General features: G+C 40.7%; 1 protein-coding gene across 1 annotated transcript in view; it reads left to right on the forward strand.

Moving 5' to 3' along the window:
* The window catches only part of FBLN5 (fibulin 5), a 46,807-nt gene extending 29,832 nt beyond the window's left edge, over positions 1 to 16,975 (forward strand). Inside the window, exons 5-11 of the mRNA XM_071745754.1 lie at positions 2,302 to 2,424; positions 5,597 to 5,713; positions 6,664 to 6,783; positions 9,546 to 9,668; positions 11,274 to 11,400; positions 13,914 to 14,109; positions 16,095 to 16,975. Of these exons, the coding sequence (XP_071601855.1) occupies positions 2,302 to 2,424; positions 5,597 to 5,713; positions 6,664 to 6,783; positions 9,546 to 9,668; positions 11,274 to 11,400; positions 13,914 to 14,109; positions 16,095 to 16,256 (968 nt within the window). The 3' untranslated portion in view covers positions 16,257 to 16,975. The remainder of the gene's footprint in view (positions 1 to 2,301; positions 2,425 to 5,596; positions 5,714 to 6,663; positions 6,784 to 9,545; positions 9,669 to 11,273; positions 11,401 to 13,913; positions 14,110 to 16,094) is intronic.
* Positions 16,976 to 21,101: the final 4,126 nt, after the last annotated feature.

Consider the following 21,101-nt stretch of genomic DNA (forward strand, 5'->3'; position numbering starts at 1 on the left):
ACAACTGCTATAGAGATGATCTGGGAACAAAACTGACCCCATAGCCATCCATTGCTTTTGGTGAAGGATTCTGCTGTACTCCTGCAAGATGCACCACAGAAGAGCAGGGGAAGTGTAGTCTTCAGAAAGCATTGATACCGTAAGTGGTGGTGAGACCCTAATGCTCCCTTTACCTCCACTGTGCTTCACGTATTACCAGAAGCAGGGGGCATGGAAAATTAAAATCTCCTTTTTAAGTTTGTGGTAGGCTAAAACCAGCAGGATTGGCCACTTCCCATGGTCCTACTCCTAAAACAATAAGAAAATGTGGCTAATAGAAAGCTTTATCATCTAGAAAACATTCATGTCATTCATATTAAATTTTGGTTAGATAAATTCTGTGTTCTACTGATTATGTGTGATGTGTTCTGTGAAGGGAGGATCCAGAATTTTTAGCCCAACCACAGAAGCATCGACTGAACAACATCTCTGTGTACACATACCATAGAACTGTAGAATAGTTTGGGTTGGAAGGGACTTTTAAAGGTCACCTAATTAACCCCCCATGCAGTGAGCAGGGCATCTTCAACTAGATCAGGTTGCTCAGAGGCCCACACAACCTGACATTGAATGTTTTCAGGGATGGGACATCTACCACTACTCTGGGCAACCTATGCCAGTGTTTTAACACCATCACAGTGAAAAATTGTTTCCTTAAACAATTGTTTCCTTCCTCCTTTAGACTAGGGTCTAAATCTACACTCAGTTTACAGCCTTTATGCCTTTGTCCCCATGTTTCTTCTAGGCCCCCTTGAAATAATGAAAGGCCACAATAAGGGTTCCTCTGAGCCCTCTCTTCTCCAGGCTGAACAATGTCAACTCTCAGCCTGTCTGCATAGGAGAGGTGTTCCCTATATAGTCTAGACTTGTTATCTTACTCATTTCCCACTTCCCCCACCATTTTGCCAACTTTTTCTCTGGCGGATAAATACATGGGAAATTATTTCTGACAGAGTTAATTACCTCTAATTGTACCACTCTTGTTATCTTAACAGCTCTGACTCACTATAGACTGCTCTGGTACAGATGTTAGCAAGATAAGAACTCTAGACTCTCTCCATGCATATAGTATGTACACATTTATTTATGTATCTGAACATATTAGGTGTGCTGCTGTGTTGATTGGATCAGTAATTTCATGACTGCTGGGTTGTGCCTCAGGAACAGATACTGAGACATAATTCCTGCCCTCTGCTGCATGCTCCAGCCCAGTGTTTTTGTGAGATACTTCAGAGCCATAACCCTACAAAGTCTGGGTTAATAAGAGTCAGGGATGGATCAAGGGAGTAGCATTGCTTGGATGACATAGTATTTCAGCAAAGGCCAGTGCACAGTATGCTGGAATAAAAAATAGTTTAGCTATCAATAAATAAAACATAGAAATCTCAGTTGGCTGGAGAAAAAGACACAATTTATCTTTTGATATTTCCATTTCTGACATCTAGAGGCAAACCTGATGCCAGAAACATCAGGGAAGAGATTGAGTAAGGAGGGATTCGAACTGAACTTATGACTCTGAAAGGCATTTTTAATCAGCAAGGTTCCAGGGTGCTGGTTTATATAAATGTAGGAATGCTATTCACCTCCTTGGAAAAAAAAAAGCCCAAAAAAAAAAAAAGCCCACAACAAAAACACCCTGCAGGGTTGTAATAAAAATCCAGATACATTAAAAACAATAAGGATGGTAAAAAAATTAAATAGTTTTATTGTCAGGAAATTGATTCCAGGGGATGTTTACAATTTTTTTGTCAGGTAAAGGTTGCTTTTGGTTGAACCTTCTGTCAGAAAAATTACAGCAAGATAATCTGTGTTAGGGGGGGTAGAAAGTAACTGTTTTTATGTCTGAGTTGTGTTTTACATCTCCCAAATTCCTTCTCGTCTCTTACTCCACTGTGGGGTTCTGCAGCCCTTCCAGCTGCATTACGCTGGGTCTGAGCACTGCCCTGTAGCATGGAAATAGCAGTTCTGTGGCAAAGCAAATGTGAAAGTAGCAAAAATGTCAAGGTAATGCAATCCCTTTCTTGAGGAGCTCTGAGAAACACTGGATCATTTGCAAAAGGGAGAGAAGTGATGAGCAGCCTCAGGTCTCCCTCCCTCAGGTATTATTCCTATGACTTTCGCTTCAGGTTATGGTCATCCTCTCCACTCCACCACTTTGTTCCTCACACAGGCCTGGTGTGCACATTGTGAGTGCAAGTCCCTGCAAACAATACTTTGTTGTTGCCATTTCTAATATTTTCTTTCAATGTTTCTGTGTTGCAGATGTGGATGAATGCGCTTCAGATTCTCACCAGTGTAACCCCACCCAGATCTGCATAAATACTGAGGGTGGCTATACCTGCTCCTGCACTGAAGGCTACTGGCTGCTAGAAGGCCAGTGTTTAGGTAAAAACCTCGTGCAATATGGTATTTGAGCACCTGTGTATGTGTGTCTATGAACATCTGAAATAATGTCTACTAAACATCTTTGCCAAGCACATGGTTAAAACTTCAGCTATGTGAAAACTTATGTCTTTCGTCTTTGTAAGTGCCAACTGTATGCTGGGCAGGGAGACTGCCTTGCAGAACAGAAATGTTGCTGTAAATGCCATCTGACTGCCATCCACGTGGCACGTGGGATTTTCATATTCCCAATCTGAAGGATTCCCTTTCACAGAAGATCAGCCACAAACATGTAAACAAAAAGATTTATTCCCAAACATATCTGTCCTTTCCACCCCACAACAATGTGGACCTGAAGGGATCAGATTTGATGCCAAGAAACAGGCCAGTAAATCCTGAGATTCAACCAACCCTTTTCCTTGGGGATGAGAAAAAAAATCATCTTGGACCTGGGTGCTGTTTTATTACCTTGCAAGCAGTTTTATTTCAGTTTTATTATTTTCCTTGCAGCAATGTCCTGCTCATCCATTTAGCTCAACCTTGTTGGAAAAAACATCCCCTCAACAAACAGCACAGGAAAACCTTCCAGCTCCCATTTTCTCCACCCCGTTCCCCTCACTTGACACGCCCTTGGGATGATGAAGTACATGTTAATTTTTAGGTACACAGATGGGACCTAGGAGACAGGATGAGACTTTTTTTTTTTTTTTTTTTTTAAGTTTGCTCATTATTACTTCTTTCCCCTTGGCACAGGCTGTTTGCCTGTCAGAGCCAGAGTGTCCTGTCACAACACCTCTGCTGGAAGGAGAACAGTCTTTCCCTGCCCATTCATCCCTGGAAGCTTTTCCAGTTATTTTCCAACTTTGTCCTCCCAAGTACCAGTGAAGGGGTGACCAACAGCTGCTGCCTCACTCACCTGGCAGGACAGAGCTGAGCCTCCTCCAAGCTGAGGGCTGTGAAACCATAGCCTCTTTGAGGAGTCACTGTCTTGTAGTTCCTGTGGGATATGAAGTCTCCAAGGCCTCTGCACTTTAGTTTCTGATAATTTATCTTTCCTTGTGAAAATAACTTTATGCCAGGGGTTGTATGTGATGGGGTGTGGATGGGGGAGGGCAGGGAGGGGAATTCTGCTCTGCATCACCTGTTGTGCTACCCATTTACTTCTCCCAGTCACAGCCCAAATGAAAGGCGTTTGTGCAGCATTCAGGGTTTGGACCTGGACCTAAAGTACTCTGCTGCTTGATAGATATACCAGAGATCTGAAATGGCTCCATTGCTGAATTGACTCAAGTATCTGCTTATGCAATTAAAAATAGGCAATAACATTCCAGTGTTTGCCCACTTTAGGTAATCATGGGGTGGATTATTACGAAGTAATGTGAGGAGCTAAAATTTAGAGTTGCTGCATTTTTCCCTGTCAGAAAAGTCCCAGTCTTCCATACTTTCATGATTTTCTGCTGGCATTACTCAGGAATCAGAGGGCAGGTCGAATTTCAGTGACAGGGTTTTAGAGACAGAGGGTTTTTTGTGCACTTTTAGTAAATCACAATTACAAAAAGCTACACTGCTACCTGTTGTTACTACCCCAGTAAAATTTGTACTGGAGGAACCAGTACAGCAGCATCCACACCACCCTCCCATGAAAGGCAGTCCCATAAATGTCCTTATCCCCAAAATGTAGCACTCCTGATGTAACAGCCCTGCAAAAGCCAAACCTTGTATTCAAAATAATGCATTGTATCAGTGAAATGAGGTGTTAATATGCTTAAAACCCTTCACTTTTTACAGTCTCGGGGCCAAGACCACTGCTGGTGTACATACCATAGCTGACCCTGGCCTTTAGGTTATCTTGCTATTTAGAATGCAGTGGGAAATAAAATCTAGCAAGGGTAAAACTGAGTATCAGTGTTGTTATTTTACAGAGAGAGAGGATTTCCAGGACTTTTGACACTTTTAGAATGGTTTCCTGAGACTTTCTATGACAAAAATTTCCCCAGTGAGCCAAGAACATAAACTTGAATTGCAGGGTGTAGCTACTTATACAACAGATTGGCAACATTGGTTTTTTTATGGCATTATCACATCACGTATATGTTCAGGTTGTTCAAGAATTCCATTTCCCAGCACATTCTTAATATTTATCACTTAAACAGGAAGCAGCCAAGTTAACTAACAATTAGTGAACTGCTGGAATTCAAGCGGATATGTACATACGCATGTGAACCATAGGGAGAATATTGTGTAATTTTCACATGAGTTGGAACCTAGGGTGAGAGTTATTTGACCAAAATCTCTGTCTTCCTGCTGTGCTCCTTCTGGCAAACTGACTGGAGATCATGCATTTTATTTTCTACTGCACAAACCTAACCTCAAAGATTTGAAAGTAGCCATTTTTAAAAGTGTTAACAAATCAAAAGCCACTTGATACCAAAGGAAAAGACATCTACTAAGAACAACTTGTTAGTCCAGGAACAAAATTTTTCTAGCACTTCTCATCATACATATCTCACAGTATTTTCTTGTGCTTATAACAGTTAGTTGTATGTATTGTTAATGCTGCACTTCAGCCCAAACTTCTATTTTGGCATTAAATTTACTATTTAAATTTTAGTCTATAACTTGTTAGTTAATAATTCAAACAAAACGTAAATGTAACTATTTGGAAAAAAACGCTTTAGAAAACTGTCCTCTTTAAAAAAAAAAAAGTATTTAGTAACAAATACTGCTGTTCAAGTGAGTAGCTTTGGTGTATGTGGAGGTAAAAAAGGCTTCTATCATGATTCAGACAAAATTTTGCTATCACATTGGCTGTGCTTGTGCTGACGGGCTGTGCCAGCTATCAGTGATGCTTGGAGGTAGCTGCTTGAAGGGACTGACTCTGGGCTCCCTGGTGAGATAAGACCAAGCTGAACATTACAGCAATGACAGTGAAATCATGGGACTGATTGACACTGATAGTTTTTTTAAATACTAATATTTTAAATACTCATATACTGCATGAGTATTTCAGACTCATAACTCTGAGTCTGAACACCTGAAAGTTTGGCTGTTATATCCATAACCAGTGTGCTGGGTTATTTCTGTGTTACTGATATGGTTGACTCAATGTGTTTGCTGCTTTGTACCTGCATGTGAAAATGCAGACCACTCTACTTTTCCTCTTTCCCCCCTATAGATATAGATGAATGTCGCTATGGTTACTGCCAGCAGCTGTGTGCCAATGTGCCTGGTTCCTACTCCTGTACCTGCAACCCAGGCTTTACCCTCAACGATGATGGAAGATCATGCCAAGGTACTGTGTATGGTAAACCATGAAATCTTTGGTCCTAACCCAGCAACACCCTTAAGATGCGCTTAGATTTTAGAATATAAGTAACCTCCCAACACTGCTTTTGAAAGTGTTCATATGCTTGTCAGCCTGAGATATTTCTGTAGTTTCACAGTACCACAGAGGGGTACAGGCACAACATGACCAGTGTGTTGGCAGACACAGGAACAGAGGTCCAAGCCCCCTAAAACAGAATTAGTCAATTCACTGAAATTACCAAGAATTCGCTTTCAAAATCTAAGGCTGTGTGACCCACTTGATATAGGAGAGCTGTCAGGTCAGTACATTAGATCTGAGTTTCCCAAGATCCACATTAGGCATTAGACAACATTTTGTTGTGGTATGCTACCTCAGTTAAGTTGACACAACCTCTTCATAAAGCCTCTCCTGAGCTAAGCAGGGAGTAGATTCCCACATGCTGCAGGGAATGGTCTGTGTTACTGATGTCCAGAAGCTACTAATGTCCTAAAAGGAAAAAAAAATTGATTTTGTCTTAGCCGTAGGTTTCCATGAGGACCATTCATCATAGATGAATTATCATTGTCAGGAATATCCTGGTGCATTTTCTCTTAAGTCTTTTATGACAAAACCAGTCCAATGGTTTTAAAATTGCAGGATAAAGACAGAAGCATTTGTAATAAATGTTTCATCCCCATCTTCCCTGTTGTTTTGGGTTTTCTTTTTTTTTGATTGAAGACATTTCCAAAATGCTTCACTTCCACACGTGTTGTGTTCCCAATGTGCTATTTCCAGGCACCAGCCTGAATCCCAGTAAAGAATATTGACATAGTTATATTTTTCACAACAAATAATTCTGACTGTACAGCTAATCTCTTTGAAATGCTTTACAGTAATGAACTGAAAATAGAGTTTGGGGAGAAGTCACTGATGCATTGGGCATTGGTTTCCCATAGATGTGAACGAATGCACAAGTGAAAACCCTTGCACCCAGACCTGCGTCAATACCTACGGCTCTTTTCTCTGCCGCTGTGAACCTGGCTATGAACTGGAAGCTGATGGAGTTAACTGCAGTGGTAACTGTCTTTAATACTTTATTTGTTTGGGGTTTTCTTCTTTATTTAAGTTTTATTTTTCCAATGTATTGTTTTGTACATGCTTTTTTAAAAAGTTTTTTTGCTTGGTCCATGGTTGGCAGCAGGATAGCTGCAACCCAGATGCTCTTGTTTCCAGTTGAAGTACACAGCAAATACACAGAAAAGCACAATGGAAGAAAGCTGCAAATGGTTTTAAAGAAACAAGCTAAATATTAAAAAGCTCTAAGATACCAGAAAAACATAAAGAAAAACATTTTGTAATACTGAACAGGAAGCTTTATTAGAACAAGTAAAGTGGGGATAGTCCTAGAACATTCTTCCATGATTTAAGTTCTTTATATAAAGCACTTTTCCATTTGTCTTTTGAATGCATGGGCTCCTCTTGCTCCTATGACTGCACATTTATGTCTGAAAACTTCCCCAGTGTCCCCTGTATGGCTCTGGCTACACTTCAGAAACATTGTATGATTTCTTAGTATAGCTATTACTAATCTGTTCAGCACATAGCTGAAGAAATGGTGCTTATGTCATTGTACTTTTTCCACCCCCTTTAAAAATTTTTTTAATTTAATTGCTTTATTTTAATTGAAGGCAAAACTTATTTCTATGCTTAATGTTCCCACAGCCTGATAAAATTAAAGTATCCAGCCAATATTTCTTGGAAGGAAAAATGCACTGGAAAATAACTTGGTTTTTAATTTACAGTAAACAGATGTAACATGCTGTTTCTGAGAGAGGAGACATGATATGCAGTATGGGTGTAGATTAGTGCTTGTAAAGCTGTTCTTTCTTGCAAGCCTCCTTACTATAAGGAGAAGACCAAGGGCTTTAATCTCATATATCTAACGTTTAGAGCTTCAAGACCTGCATTAACTTTTCTGCTTTCTAATGAAGTTTCTGCTACTAAGTTAGACTCTTGAACATTTTAACTTAGCTGGACTTGAACCAGTTAAGTTAAATGCAAGGCTACATAAATGATACCCATACAAAATGGTGATAGAAGAGGTGGTGCTTAAGCCTCATTCATGGCTGAGTTAAGCCAGCAAAAGAGACTTTTCACCACATAGATTTAGAGCAGAAAACCTTTTCCTGACAATTATGTGCAAGAAAATGCTTGTCAAAGCAGGTCAGACTTCTATGAATGAGCTTCTTTCCCTTCACAAGAAATCACTAGACATTGCTGAGGCTCACAAAGGGAATGCCTGGTTATGAGGGCACTTCCATGGACACTCAGGATCCAGGTATACTTCAACAGGCACTGGATTTGTCCTTGGCCGAGCAACCAGCTTACCTGGAAGATGGTAGGCATCCCTGCCCCAATACAAGAAAAGAGGCAGAGATTTCAACCTGGTTTTCCCAGCATTGGCATTATTTTCTGATCAGAGGTCTTGTCTGTGCATTAGCTGTGTTCTGAAATGCCCCTTGCCCTCTGCAGGTAGTCAGCAGAAGTGTTTAGGAGCAGCAAGGGTGTGTCTGTTCTGTGTGAGCTCAGCAGCAGAAATGTAGGAACTTCAGGGCTTGAAGCACTTAACAGCAGCTGAGCACAGGTTGTATGAATCCAATGGGCTGGAAGTTTGGGATAGGACACCTCAAGGGGGTGGGTGATATTTCGGTCTCTTTATGGAGTCAGCCCCCAGTCCACAGTTTGACAGGAAAGTGCCTTTCTCAGCAAACTTGGTGGTACAAGATGCACAATAACAGGACTGTGTAGATGTTATTTTCCCTTTTGATAATATGGTTGCAACCATACAGTCAATTTAACATATTTGAACTTCAAATATTTTCCAATCCATCTTCACAAAACACCAAAAATTGGATAAATGGACTGAGACAAAGTTAGAAGAAAGCAAAATTCAATCTGAAAAGTAAAATTGATTTGCCTAGGAGAGTCACCATGTAAGAATGAGGAATAAGAACTTGGGAGTTCCTGACTGGGGCTCCGGCCTTTGTTTCTTTTTTCCCCTGAACAGGGAAATAAGGAAATTATTAACTGCAGCCTCCCTCAGTCTAGCACCTCTGCATGTGTTTCCCCCTCAGCCATGCCTCCATGTGCAGCTCTGAAGTTTATCTTTCTTGCATAAGCACAGTTCTGCAGAATACAATGGTCAGTTCATTAATGCAAAGGGGAAAGAGCTCAATTTCTGCTTTCAATCAGAGATTTGACAGACTGCTTAGCTTCCTGGGTATCTGGGGGATGTCTGGACCTTCCAGTAGGTCTGACCCAAGCTGGGATGAGCTCTGTAGTCTTACTGGAATGCCTTGGAAGTAACTGGCTAGAGGCTAAGAAACATAAAACAGCCGGGGCTGGCTGCAGTTCTGTTGGGACCTATGTGGCCCTGGGAAAGGGAAATTTGCTCTCTAGAAAAATAAAAAAAAAATAAATAAATAAAAGAAAACCACAGCAAACTCTCTCCTTTCAAATTACAGTTTCAGCTTTGTTGTTGGAATAGCTCTATCTCTGATGTAAAACAGAACTGAAAACACGGCCAACTGGTGACAGGTATCTGAAAAGAAAAATAAATAAATAAAAACTAAGCATTGTGTTCAGCAGCAGGAGGAAAATGTTGAACCAAGAACTCACTGCAGAGCATTTTGCCAGGTTACAGCAGAGCTCTAGTGGGCTGGAGGGTGGCAACCTCCAGCTGGGATGGTGGGCACATAGTCTGGATGGCTACCTGCCTGTGGGACTGTACTTTTGACTTAAAAAGCCAAAGATACTAAACACTGTTTTACCACTGCAGACATGGATGAATGCAGCTTCTCAGAGTTCCTCTGCCAGCATGAATGTGTGAACAGCCCTGGTTCTTACTACTGTACCTGTCCTTCGGGCTACAATTTGCTTGACGATAGCAGAAGCTGCCAAGGTAAGAACATTCCTATGCTGCTTAAATCCTGAGGGGAGCAGAAAACAAGGTCCTGTGTCTGCAAAGAGGTTTTCAAGAACTGAGATGCTTAATTTTGGCCTTGCATAATGAAATACCCATAAGAGCCTCTCATGTTATTCTGGTAAGAATGTTATCACATGAATAGTACCATTGAGGTCAAATGCTGTGTTGGTGAAAGACTTTACTCACCAGGAAACAGCTACACAGGAAAGCTCTCAGATGCTCTCCTCTGCTGCACTTCTCAGTTTTCTCATTCTCTAAGGTCAAACAGCTTGAACAGCCAATTTCTTTTCTAATTTTGCAGCACTTAGTATATGGGAGCACTCCAATAAGCAGAACTGGATGGACTAAAAACTGATCTTAAGCAGGGGCTAGTTATCAAAAGGCCACTTCTCATGGTGCAAGAATGTTATGAGTGTTGGAAGTATATATAAGAAAGGACAGAAGGAGGATTCAGGAAATTACAGGCCTGTCAGTTTGACTTCAGTCCTGGGAGAAGGTGATGGAGCAGATCATCCTAAACCATACTGAGGCATCAACAGTCTCCCTAGGCAACCTATTCCAGTATTGTACTACCTTCATTGTAAAGAATTTCTTCCTAATATATAACCTGAATCTACATCTACCCTCTTTTCAGTTTAAAACCATTACCCCTTGTCCTATCAATACTCTCTTGATAGGCTTGATCGATGGGCCCAATGCCAATAGCATGAATTTCAGTAAGGCCAAATGTACTTTGCACTTTGGCTACAACAACCCCCAGGAGTGGTACAGACCTGGGGAGGAGTGCCTGGAGAGCTGCACTGCCCTGCACTGACCTGGATGCATTGATTGACAGCCAGATGAACATATGCCAGCAGTCTGCCCAGGTGGCCAACAGGGCCAATGGAATTCTGGCCTGGATAAGAACTAGTGTGGCCAGCAGGACCTAGGAGGTGATCCTGCCCCTATACACAGCACTGCTGGGGCTGCACCTCAAGTACTGTGTTCTGTTTTGGGCCTTTCACTACAGAAAGGAGACTGGGCTACTAGAGCATGTACAAAGAAGGATCACAAAGCTTATGAAGGGTTTGGAGCACAAGTCTTATGAGGAAAGGCTGAGGTAGCTGGGGTTGTTTAGCCTGGAGGAGGCTGAGGGGAGACCTGATCACTCTCAACTATCTTAAAGGACATGGTAAAGAGGTTGAGACTGGTCCATTCAGTGGGGTCACAAGTGATGGGACAAGAGGTAATGGTCTCAAGTTGCACCAAGGGAGGTTGTTTAGATTGGATGTTAGGAAGAATTTCTTCAGTGAGAGGGTTATCAGATTTTGGAACAGGCTGCCCAGGGCAGTTGTGGAGTCACCATCCCTGGAGGTATTTAAGAGTGTATAGACATAATGCTTAGGGATATTGGCTTAGTTAAGGTCTTGTCTGTATTAGGTTATGGTTGGACTCGATGAACTTGAAGGTCTTTTCCAACCGAGGTAATTCTGTGACTCTGTGAAGTTTGGGACACTTCCTTAAGATGCAAACCAGTTTGGAAGAGTAATGGCTTGCACATATTGCCCTGCTTTAGCCTTTCTTTTGTTTCTTGTGTTTCAGATATCAATGAATGTGAAAACAGAAACTTCACCTGCACTCCACAGCAAACGTGTTTCAATATCGCAGGGGAATATAAATGTTTAGACCCAGTAAGATGCGAGGATCCTTATATCCAGATTAATGAGAAGTGAGTAACATACCCACAGCCAGAAAAGCAAATTCAATCTGTGTGAAGCATACCTAGATTGAACTAAATAAGCTGCATTTTTACAACACAGCCATGAAGTGTGTCTTGAGAGCTATACATACATGCTGTTGCTGCATTTGCCATTGGTAAGCATTACAATACAAAAAGAGTAAATTGCAATTCCTTACCAGGTCACCAGGTGTGATATGATATGATATGATATGATATGATATGATATGATATGATATGATATGATATGATATGATACTCAGATGTATGGGAAGTTAGACTGGAAAAACAGTTTATCAGTGAGTAATTTACTTACATGACAATATTACATTACTTCATATTATATGAATATTTCATGTAAATATTACCTAGCTCATGTCTGGGAAGTATTTTAAAACATTAGATAATTATTATAGCAAGATACAATTAGTTTCCTACCACTTAAGGGTTAAAAATGCTAAAAAGTACACAGACTGATTTGCCTTGTCCAGGAATTGGATATGTCTGGGTGGGGCTGTTAGCACTGTTACTGTCTAAATCTGTAATTATTTGACAAAGAAAAAAAAAAAAAAATGCTGTGTTTCTAAAAATTGCCCATTTCTTTTATATTAGTGTAGGTACTTACCTGGGGCCCAAAACATCTCAGTTCCAGACAGCTGTCTCTATATTTCAGCCCACAGTATTTAATCCATAGTGTCTGCACTAAACCAAATTACTTGATATTGCTTGGTAGCCTAATGTATTTTATCAAAAGGCAAGAGGTGAAGAATCAGCTTCTTTCCATTATGACTGGTTCATGTCTTTACATTGCTTTCTGAACTGGGGCAGCTGAGGTGTGGATACATTCTGTTACTCCAGTTGTGGGTTTACTTACCTTTAGAGGTGGCAGAGTCTTAAACTGAAAGATGAAACATCTGAAGCCTCTATATCTAAATTCCCCAGAGCCCGGCTATAGAGTCATCACAGATAATCTTGCACTACAACTCTTGATATCTGAGCTTTGTGTTTGGTGGCTTTGGCTCATGTCTAGATGTGACTGCATTTAATTTGTAGCACGTCTAGAAGTGGTCAGTACAAACGCCAAGTGATTTCCTTGCATATGTGTTTTCTGTGGAAGAGCTGGGTGTTTATGGTGCCAGGAGCCTTTTTATGGTGTATAAGACAGAAGAACTGTCTGAAGTTGGTGTCAGCAATGGAAGCTATAGAAGAAGCAGGCAAAACCCCAATTCTTTTCCAGTAAATTCTTTTCCAGTAAATTCTCCAACATGGCTTTTATAAAAGGGCATTGTGCCTCACAGCATCTGAGGACAGTAGAGAAAAGGGCAGGCAGAAAAGAATTGCAGAAGGAGCCCCAGAGACTGCAATAGAAGTGCCAGATTAAATTCAGTGTAGATGAATGTAAAGTAAAAAGACAATCTCAAATTCACAAGTGCTGATCTGACTGTATTTGGTCTAAATCAATATTTGTGCATTGTTACTGCTAGTCTCATGATCTGCAGTAATCACTAGAAGTCAGAAAAGCAATCTGAATTTGAGCTGTTTAAAGGTAGAGAATATCCTTAGAGCATGTGCCATTGTGTGCCTGTATCTTTAAAACTTTGCAATTCCTTTAGCTCCTCTCAAAGGAAATACAACTGGACAAAGGTTCTTAAAGAGCAGTGAGGATGATCATGAGTATGGAATAGCTTCCTTATGAGAAACAACTAAATTAGGGCTCATCATCCATGAACAGGGTCAGATATGAAACCTTGACCTGCATCAGGGGTTGTCTGGCCACTCTCCTTTCAGTAGGTGGGCTGGGAGCATCAGACAAAGTCAGCAAGGGCCAGTGCCTGGAGGTGAAGGGAGCTGTGGAGCTCCTGGCCACAGGAGGCTGTGGCTGCCTGACATCCATGTGGGTGTAAGGGGAAGCTGGACAAGTTGATGGATAAGAAATGCATTAAGGTCTAACAAATACACAGAAGACATCTTTGTTTAAAGAGTTTCTGGAGTCACAAACAATTGGAGAATGCTGATGGAAGCATCATTTGCTTGACTTGCTATTCTACTCTTCCACAGGGCTCTGCATTTGATGCAGAGCTTTGGTTTGGTATGTTCTGATGTAGAAATAGAAGATTACAAAGAACACAACATTTTTCCAGCATCATCAGCGAAATGGGGACAGTTCAGTTTAAATTATCACCACAATAAACATATACAGAGAATGGTACACCTGCAGAGCTACATTAAGGAAAGTACAGATTTTTTAGTGATCTGAGGATACAAAGGATGCTAAGATATCTTGGCCTAGAAGACCAAAAATATAAGGTAGGGATACTGGTAGACCAGAAGAGAAACACAGAGAATACTAAAAGTGAGAAAAGTCATTCCAAGTTTCATCGGATTCTTGTAGCTGGTAGAAAACATTATTTGTTTATTTATTTGTGCATCTGTATTTGCATATAAGGAATCAAATATTACAGCACTTTGCAATCCCTGATGACAATCCTGTCTCTGCCAATCAGCCGCTGCATGTGTCCAGCTGAGAACGCCGGCTGCAGGGATCAGCCATTCACCATCCTCTACAGGGTGATGGACATGGTGTCCGGGCGCTCCGTGCCTTCCGACATCTTTCAGATGCAAGCAACAACTCGCTACCCTGGAGCCTACTACATCTTCCAAATCAAATCAGGGAATGAGGGCAGAGAATTCTACATGCGGGTAAGTCTGGTGCTTGTTTAGGGAAAACCAAGAGTGTCTTGGTTAGCTGAATTGTATCACTGAGTGTCACTGTTAGCTGAATATCCTTCCAGTAGCAGAACTCAGTTTTTAATAAACATAATTTAAACCTTCAATATGAGGCATTTTTACATGCAGACACGCAGAGCAGTGTGCTGATCCGCAGGGGATGCTGGCTCTTTCAGAAAGGTAACCTACCCAAAGCAAACACACTTGGTTTTTAAAACACTAGATTCAGGAAAGTCCAGGATTAATACTATGTCTAAGAATAGTGCATGACTCCTGTGCTCAGGAGAGACTGAGAGATCCTTTTTTTAATTTGATGAACAATCAGTACTTGTCACTGAAAGAGTCAATTTTCTTGATTGTTTTGCGGGATTTTTTAACTCTTCATTGGAAAATGAAAACTGAAAACCAAAACAGTAAGCAAAAACCCCCCACTTTTATCCCAAGAATTGAGTTTCTTGGTTCTTTAAATTTAGTTTTTAAGTATTTTTTTTAACTGATAGACACTGTCAGAGAAAACACAACTACTTTACTTTTTTAAACCTGAATTTTCCTCTGCAGACACCTCAGTTCTCTAACCATCTTTAGTGCTCTTCTGACACACACAAGTGATGGGAACTGTCTGCATGAGAGTGAGGCATAATCATGAGAATGAGGCATAGCCACCTGGGACAGTGGCATTCAGGTTGAATTTTAGCCCTAGGGAAAACCATTCATATTAAATGATGTTCAGTGGCTATTAATGTTCCCCATGCCACACAGACATCACTAATATGATAGTTTTTAGTAGATCCCAACACACAAATCTCCTGAGAGCCTCAGGTTCTCACTGCTAAAAAAATGAAAGAGTTTCAAAATTCCCAAATGACAAGTGGTCAAAAAATGATCATTTAAATCTCATAAGATGAATATTCCTGTTGCAAAGTTATTACTGATTACCAGCCTCTTCTCCTCGTCTCAGCTGATCCACCAGATCAGCTACATCACTGGTGCCCAGCACTGTTGCTCAAGTCTGCTATTTTTTCTCTCATTTATTTATCACATAGCCTCTTGCTGTGTCACCTAAAACACTGCTTGCTCAAGCTGACCCTTTCCCTGTGCTGGCAGCTGCACCTTTCCCCGTCAGGTCCGAGCCAGCAGGTGGTGCCTCTCCGTTACTTTGGGAAGAGGGAGCGCAGAGGGAAGGAAGGAGAAGCAGAAGGGGAAGGGGACCCCTGCCTGCCATAGCCTGGCTGCTCCACATGGCTTCGTAGGGCTTCCCTGATCAGAGATAACTACAAACGCTCCGTGTCATGCTAAAACTGAAACACTTTGTGTTTCTGCTGAAAAATAAATTACATTTGGTTTTAGTGTCTGAAGGTCTGATTCTCAAATGCTCATAATCCACTGTTCTGGGCAGATATTTTAAAGGTCTCCTTCCACTCACTAAAAGACGTTTTTTTGCGAAGTGCTTTCACAAACTTAAAGCTCTCTTTAGAGGACAGAGTTTGCAACACTAACATATACAATTATACAAGCAACCCTGATCCTGTTCTCCAAGCTCCGTTAAGATAACCCCTTCTTGATGTTTGCTGCTTCAAAGTAACAGTGCTCTTTACATCAAACAAAATAATACCTGATACACTCAAAAAAAGGTGTCATTGCTTGTTCATACCCTAAATCCACGTGTTCATGTTATTCCTTTTGGAAAATAGCAATATTCCGTGTTCATTAGCTCCTTTCATGTGCAGGTCTCCCAAAGGCTTTACAAACTGTGGAAGGTGATAGTTCATACAAAACACTGAAATGGAGTAAAAAGCTGAAACGAAACTCACTCTCTCAGTAACTTCTAACAATGCAACAGAAAAGAGTATTATTTTGGCTGCTCAAAGACCATGGACATAATGTGGTCTCACCTGAGATGATAGTTTTCAAGACCCATTTTCTAAAACCTCACCTGTTTCTTCTTGTTTTGTGCACAGCAAACGGGACCCATCAGTGCTACTCTGGTGATGACGCGTCCCGTGAAGGGGCCCCGTACCATCGAGTTGGACTTGGAAATGATCACTGTTAACACTGTCATCAACTTCAGAGGAAGCTCTGTCATCCGGCTGAGGATATACGTGTCACAGTACTCCTTCTAAACCTTGAGATTGTGCCCTGGAAACATGAAAACAAAAGAGACAGTTTCTCCTCTGCAGAACTCTCTCCTCAGAAGCCAGTACATATAGCAGCCCTACACCAAGCCAGTATTGCCACAGACCCAGTGACCTATGCCTGTCTGAGGAGAGAGGCCTCTTCATGCACAGTCCCTGCCAGGGTGCAAACATCTGAAGATGTATCATCAGCAGATCCCATACGATTCTCTATGTGGTCATGTATTTTCAGGACTCTTCTTTCCATTGTAAACACTTCTAGGGTGTAAGTCTATGTCTGAAAGACTGTGAACCTCTGTATCTCCAAGGCTGCTTAGCAAAAAACACCAAAGAAACTGATGAAAAAGCTGGCTTCTGCAATCTTGCCTTTTTTTTTTTTTTTTTTTTTTTTTTTTTTTTTTTTTTTTTTTCATTATAAATGGAAAGCAGACAAACAAGCAGCCACCTATTGAAACAAGGGATCTCAGAAGTGCTAACTTACATTTCCAGTTATCTCTGGAGTTATCAGTCAGACACTTAGTCTCAATTCATCCTGCATTTGTCTTAGTTCCACCTGTTTTTTCTTTGATTCTATTTTATAGTTACAATTCAGTGTAAATTCATTCCAAAATACATGTTGTACTATGTAATCTTCTACTTTTTAATGAAGTGTCACATGTTTGGGTTCCTTCTTCTATTAAATCTTTATGTATAAGAGTTCATAGAAATCTATCACTGGTTATGTTTTACAATGTTAGGATGTTATGTTTACACCCAGACTCTTTGACACAGACCTCCACTGACAGAATAGTGTCCAGTGACTTTAGAGAAGATGAAGATCAGAACTTTATTTTTCCCTGTTTTCCTGAACATGATTGTTGCAAACAGTCTGTAATGGTTATAAAAGAGTAATACTAACTGTAGTTAAGGCCGCAACTGATCTCCAGTAAAAAGAGAATTCATCTCAGACCTATCCAAATTCCTTCAGAAAATACCAGTTGTTCTGTTCATGTGCAGTCTCTCTCCCACATTCCAAGCTTCAAAGGACTTGGAACAGTCTTATTCTACATGCCTCTGCCACAAAGCAGACCCCACTATACTGGTACCCAGATCTCAACTGGTGGGATCTCACAATTTCCAAAGGTAATGTCTTCTCAAGTACTACTGCTGTAACCAATAGAAAGTTTCTCCTTTAGCCTAATCTGATTCTTCCCTATTGTAATTTAAATCCATTGCTTTTTATCCTACTTCCTGTAGAAATAGAGAACAGTTTATCTTCTCCTTTGCAGCAGTCTTTAACATGTCTGAAGACTGTTGTCATGTCTCCCTCAGACTGTTTCTCTCTAGTCTAAATAAACTCAATTCTTTTGGTCTTTCCTCACACTCTGCATTTTCTGGACCTTTGATCATTCTTGTCCTCTGGATTTTCTCCAGTTTGTTCTTATGTTCCATGAAGTGCAGTGCCCAAAACTGTGAGAGGTATTCCAGCTGAGGCCTCACAGTGCTAAGCTGAATCTATATATATGGTTAGGAGTTTGGAAAAAATATAAAAATAATTGTACAGTTTGGAGGTATAGCACTAGCCACTAGCACTTTGGCCCTTTATTTTAATAGCCTTGTTCTTAAATTTCTCTGAAGGAAAATCTTATGCTACTTCCTCTTACTTTTTCCTTATTTCCTTATTTGCTCCCCATCATTGCTAGGACAAGAAATGTAACCTTTGCTTCATCTTTTTGAGGACTGGAAGTGCTTGATGTTACTTGGGAAAAGGAGTCTTTAAAGATTCTAACGCCAACAGGATGGAGCAGAGTAGAAGTATTTTGTGGGGTCTTCAATAGAGTGGAGCAATACACAGACTCAGGAAGTTACCACAACACAGACTGCATGACACAATCAAAAAATTAATTCTTTTGTTCTTAATAAGCTTTGTGAGTTAGTCTGCAGTTGTTTTTATTAGCTTTAGTAAAGATTGCTCTTTTTACTTCTGCTCAGCTTGAAGGAAGACCCAATGCAATGGCTCACAGCAACAAAACACTGAGCTGAGTGTCCTTTAGCAGCTTCCATTCCATTCCATAATGATTTGAAGTTTTCTTCATGCTGCTACAATGTCCCGGGATCCTATGGCTCAGAACTCTGTACACAGGTTCTCCTTTATTTTAAAAACAAAAAGACTGCAGGGTTTAGTGAGCCAAGTGGAGGGCAGAAAGCCAGTGAGTTTGGTGAGTAGCCAAGTTGGAGGAGATAAATGTAGAGGAAGCATGCAGAGAAGGATCAGAAATATGAGCGTCTGTCCTGAGTGTATCATGGCTCGTTGTATACCATGGTCTTGGAGGGGAAAACAGAGATGACCGTGGAGGAGAAATGTGAGTTTATAACCATGAGGCTAAAAGTGCTGATGTATCCCAGGTGATGGGAGTGAGACATGGGAAACAAGCAGGCTCTGGTGGCTCAGAGAGCAGACAAGGGGCAGACAGGGTCTGGCATTAAAGAACTTAAACTCTCAACATGCTGAAAATTTTCCCGGTGCCTAAAAGCCCCCTTTTCCCATTTTTGTACCCCTGTGCTACGGCTCTTTCATGTCCAGTTGAGGAGTCCTCTCCCTTCCTGCCATCACACCACTTCTAGACAGGAAGTGCACCCTTTTAGACATCAGACGGTTTCTCACTTCAGGGCTGTTCTCCCATGGCCCCCTCATACCAACCTGATTTAACCCTAATTTAGAAACATCAAACCCCAGAGAAATTCCATAGCAAAACACTTTATTAAAAGAATAAAGCTCGAATGCTTGGTTTTAGCATAGTCCAGAAAATACTCATAAAACAACATTACACTTTCTATATAAACATTCTGCGCCTTAAAAAAAAAAAAAAAAAAAAAAAAAAAGTCTGGAAACAAAGGAATACAAAAGAATTTATCCACTTCTCAACCACCATAGCATCTTGCATCACTCACTTTCACTCCAGCCAACTTTAACTTTGCCAAAATATATGCCAATCTTGAAATAATAGATTACTAGCAGTTTATAATATCTAAACTCTCCATTTCCTACTCAGGGGTCTGTTTCCAATACACCATCACAGGCTCATATATTACAGCATCTCCCCCCCCCCCCAAAAAAAAAAAAAAAAAAAAAAAGAAAAAAAAAAAGACTATGCATGACAGGTTTTTACAGTAGGAAAATTAAAAATGCATACTTGCAACTGCTTTATACATTCATGTTCTCCTTTGAGGTTGGGCCTCTCTAAAAGCAGACAGAATTTCAATTATTCTTTATTGTAACCTATTGCATAGGATTTCAGAGGATCTTCTAACACAGAGTTTTACTGTATGATTAATAGACAATATCCTGGCCAGCACAAGATAAGGGCACTGACTCTGGTCTGGATGTGTGTGACCTTCCTCCACCTCTGTTCTGACAGGCTCCTCTCTTAGGGTGGCAGAGCTGTCCCCTGGCTGAGATGAGGAGGGACAGCTCTTCTCTCCTGCCTGTCAGCTGTCGAGTGAAGCTGTCTAAGTGAAGGTCCTTGGGAAAAAGATTGCCTCTCACTGTTTGTACAGTACCTATGCCAGTGCAATAATTGGAATAAAAGTAAACAAAAGCAGGAATGTCAGTAATCTTTGATACAGATCACAATGATTGGGAAGGAGAATCTATTCCAGTAAATGAACCAAGTGATTCATGCTTAGTGGGTTAGGTGCCAGAGGGAGAAGATTGGCAAGAGATGAATGATCCAATGCTGTAGAGCTGAATGGGTCCTATTATTTGACTTACTAGAGTTCGAGATATTTTTAGGGGACTGACTCTTCTTTGACTGAGAATGTTTGCTTGATCCCACAGTATTGCTTTTCCACTCATGCTACTTGAACAACAATAACTTTGTTGGGAATAACTGAGCTTCTTTGAGTACCTGGCCAACTATCATCACAAAGTGTACTGTTCAGAGCCATTCACAGAGCTTTTTCCTTTTCAGGCTAGGGGTTTGTACTCATATTCACTTTTTGGAGGGCTCAGCTTTTAGAAGAGTTAATTTTAATCATCTCATAATCATGGTACCAGCATCAGCAGAACATATTTGTTTTCTCTGTCTAGAGCAAGTAGAGCAATAGAACCAGTGCAGTTTGTGATTCTGTACATTCAAGTTCTCCAGCCTGGCTTATTCACAGATTATCTTCTGTAGCTGAATTAGAACCCAATGAAAATTTCATAGCACAAATATGTTAACAAAAAAAAAAAAAAAAAAAAAAAAGGAACAAAAGTATGCCTGGAAGGCACTATTGTTAAAATAAATCTATCTCTATCCTGGATCAACAAACCCCTCAGCTGGTGTTAATTTGCATGACTTTTCTTTAACGAAAAGATAAAAAAGTGTCCTTGGGATCTTTCCTGTGTGTGTGTAAAGCATTGTGCATGTATCTGCATACAAGGAGAATTTACAGAAGCTAAAACTAGCTGTAGTAGCATGGCTCTGGAAGTTAAAGAGTTGTAAGATAATACAGCACAATTGTGTTATGAGATGAGTGCAGAGAGGTGATTTACACATTTTGTTGCTTTAATTCTTGGAACCAATTCTGAATAGCTCAACCCGCAAAATAGATGCCATATATGAAGACTGAGTCTGGTGGTCACAACCAGACTTTGAGGGACTCTGCAGGAAGCCATGCCAGAAGGGTGACCTGCACTGAAGGGTTAGTGCCATGGGGAGTGTAATGGTCCAGAGGTATTTGTGTGAGGATGTCTGATCCTGCAGCTGCCTCTTTCCTCATCCATTTCAGGGTAGTCCATCTGATGTTTATAAGCGTATAGACATTCCCTCCTGTATCCCAGAAGTCACTCCTTCTCCTTTTTGAGTTTGT

This window comes from Heliangelus exortis, chromosome 5 (assembly GCF_036169615.1).
Source record: "Heliangelus exortis chromosome 5, bHelExo1.hap1, whole genome shotgun sequence".
Taxonomy (NCBI): Eukaryota; Metazoa; Chordata; class Aves; order Apodiformes; family Trochilidae; genus Heliangelus; species Heliangelus exortis.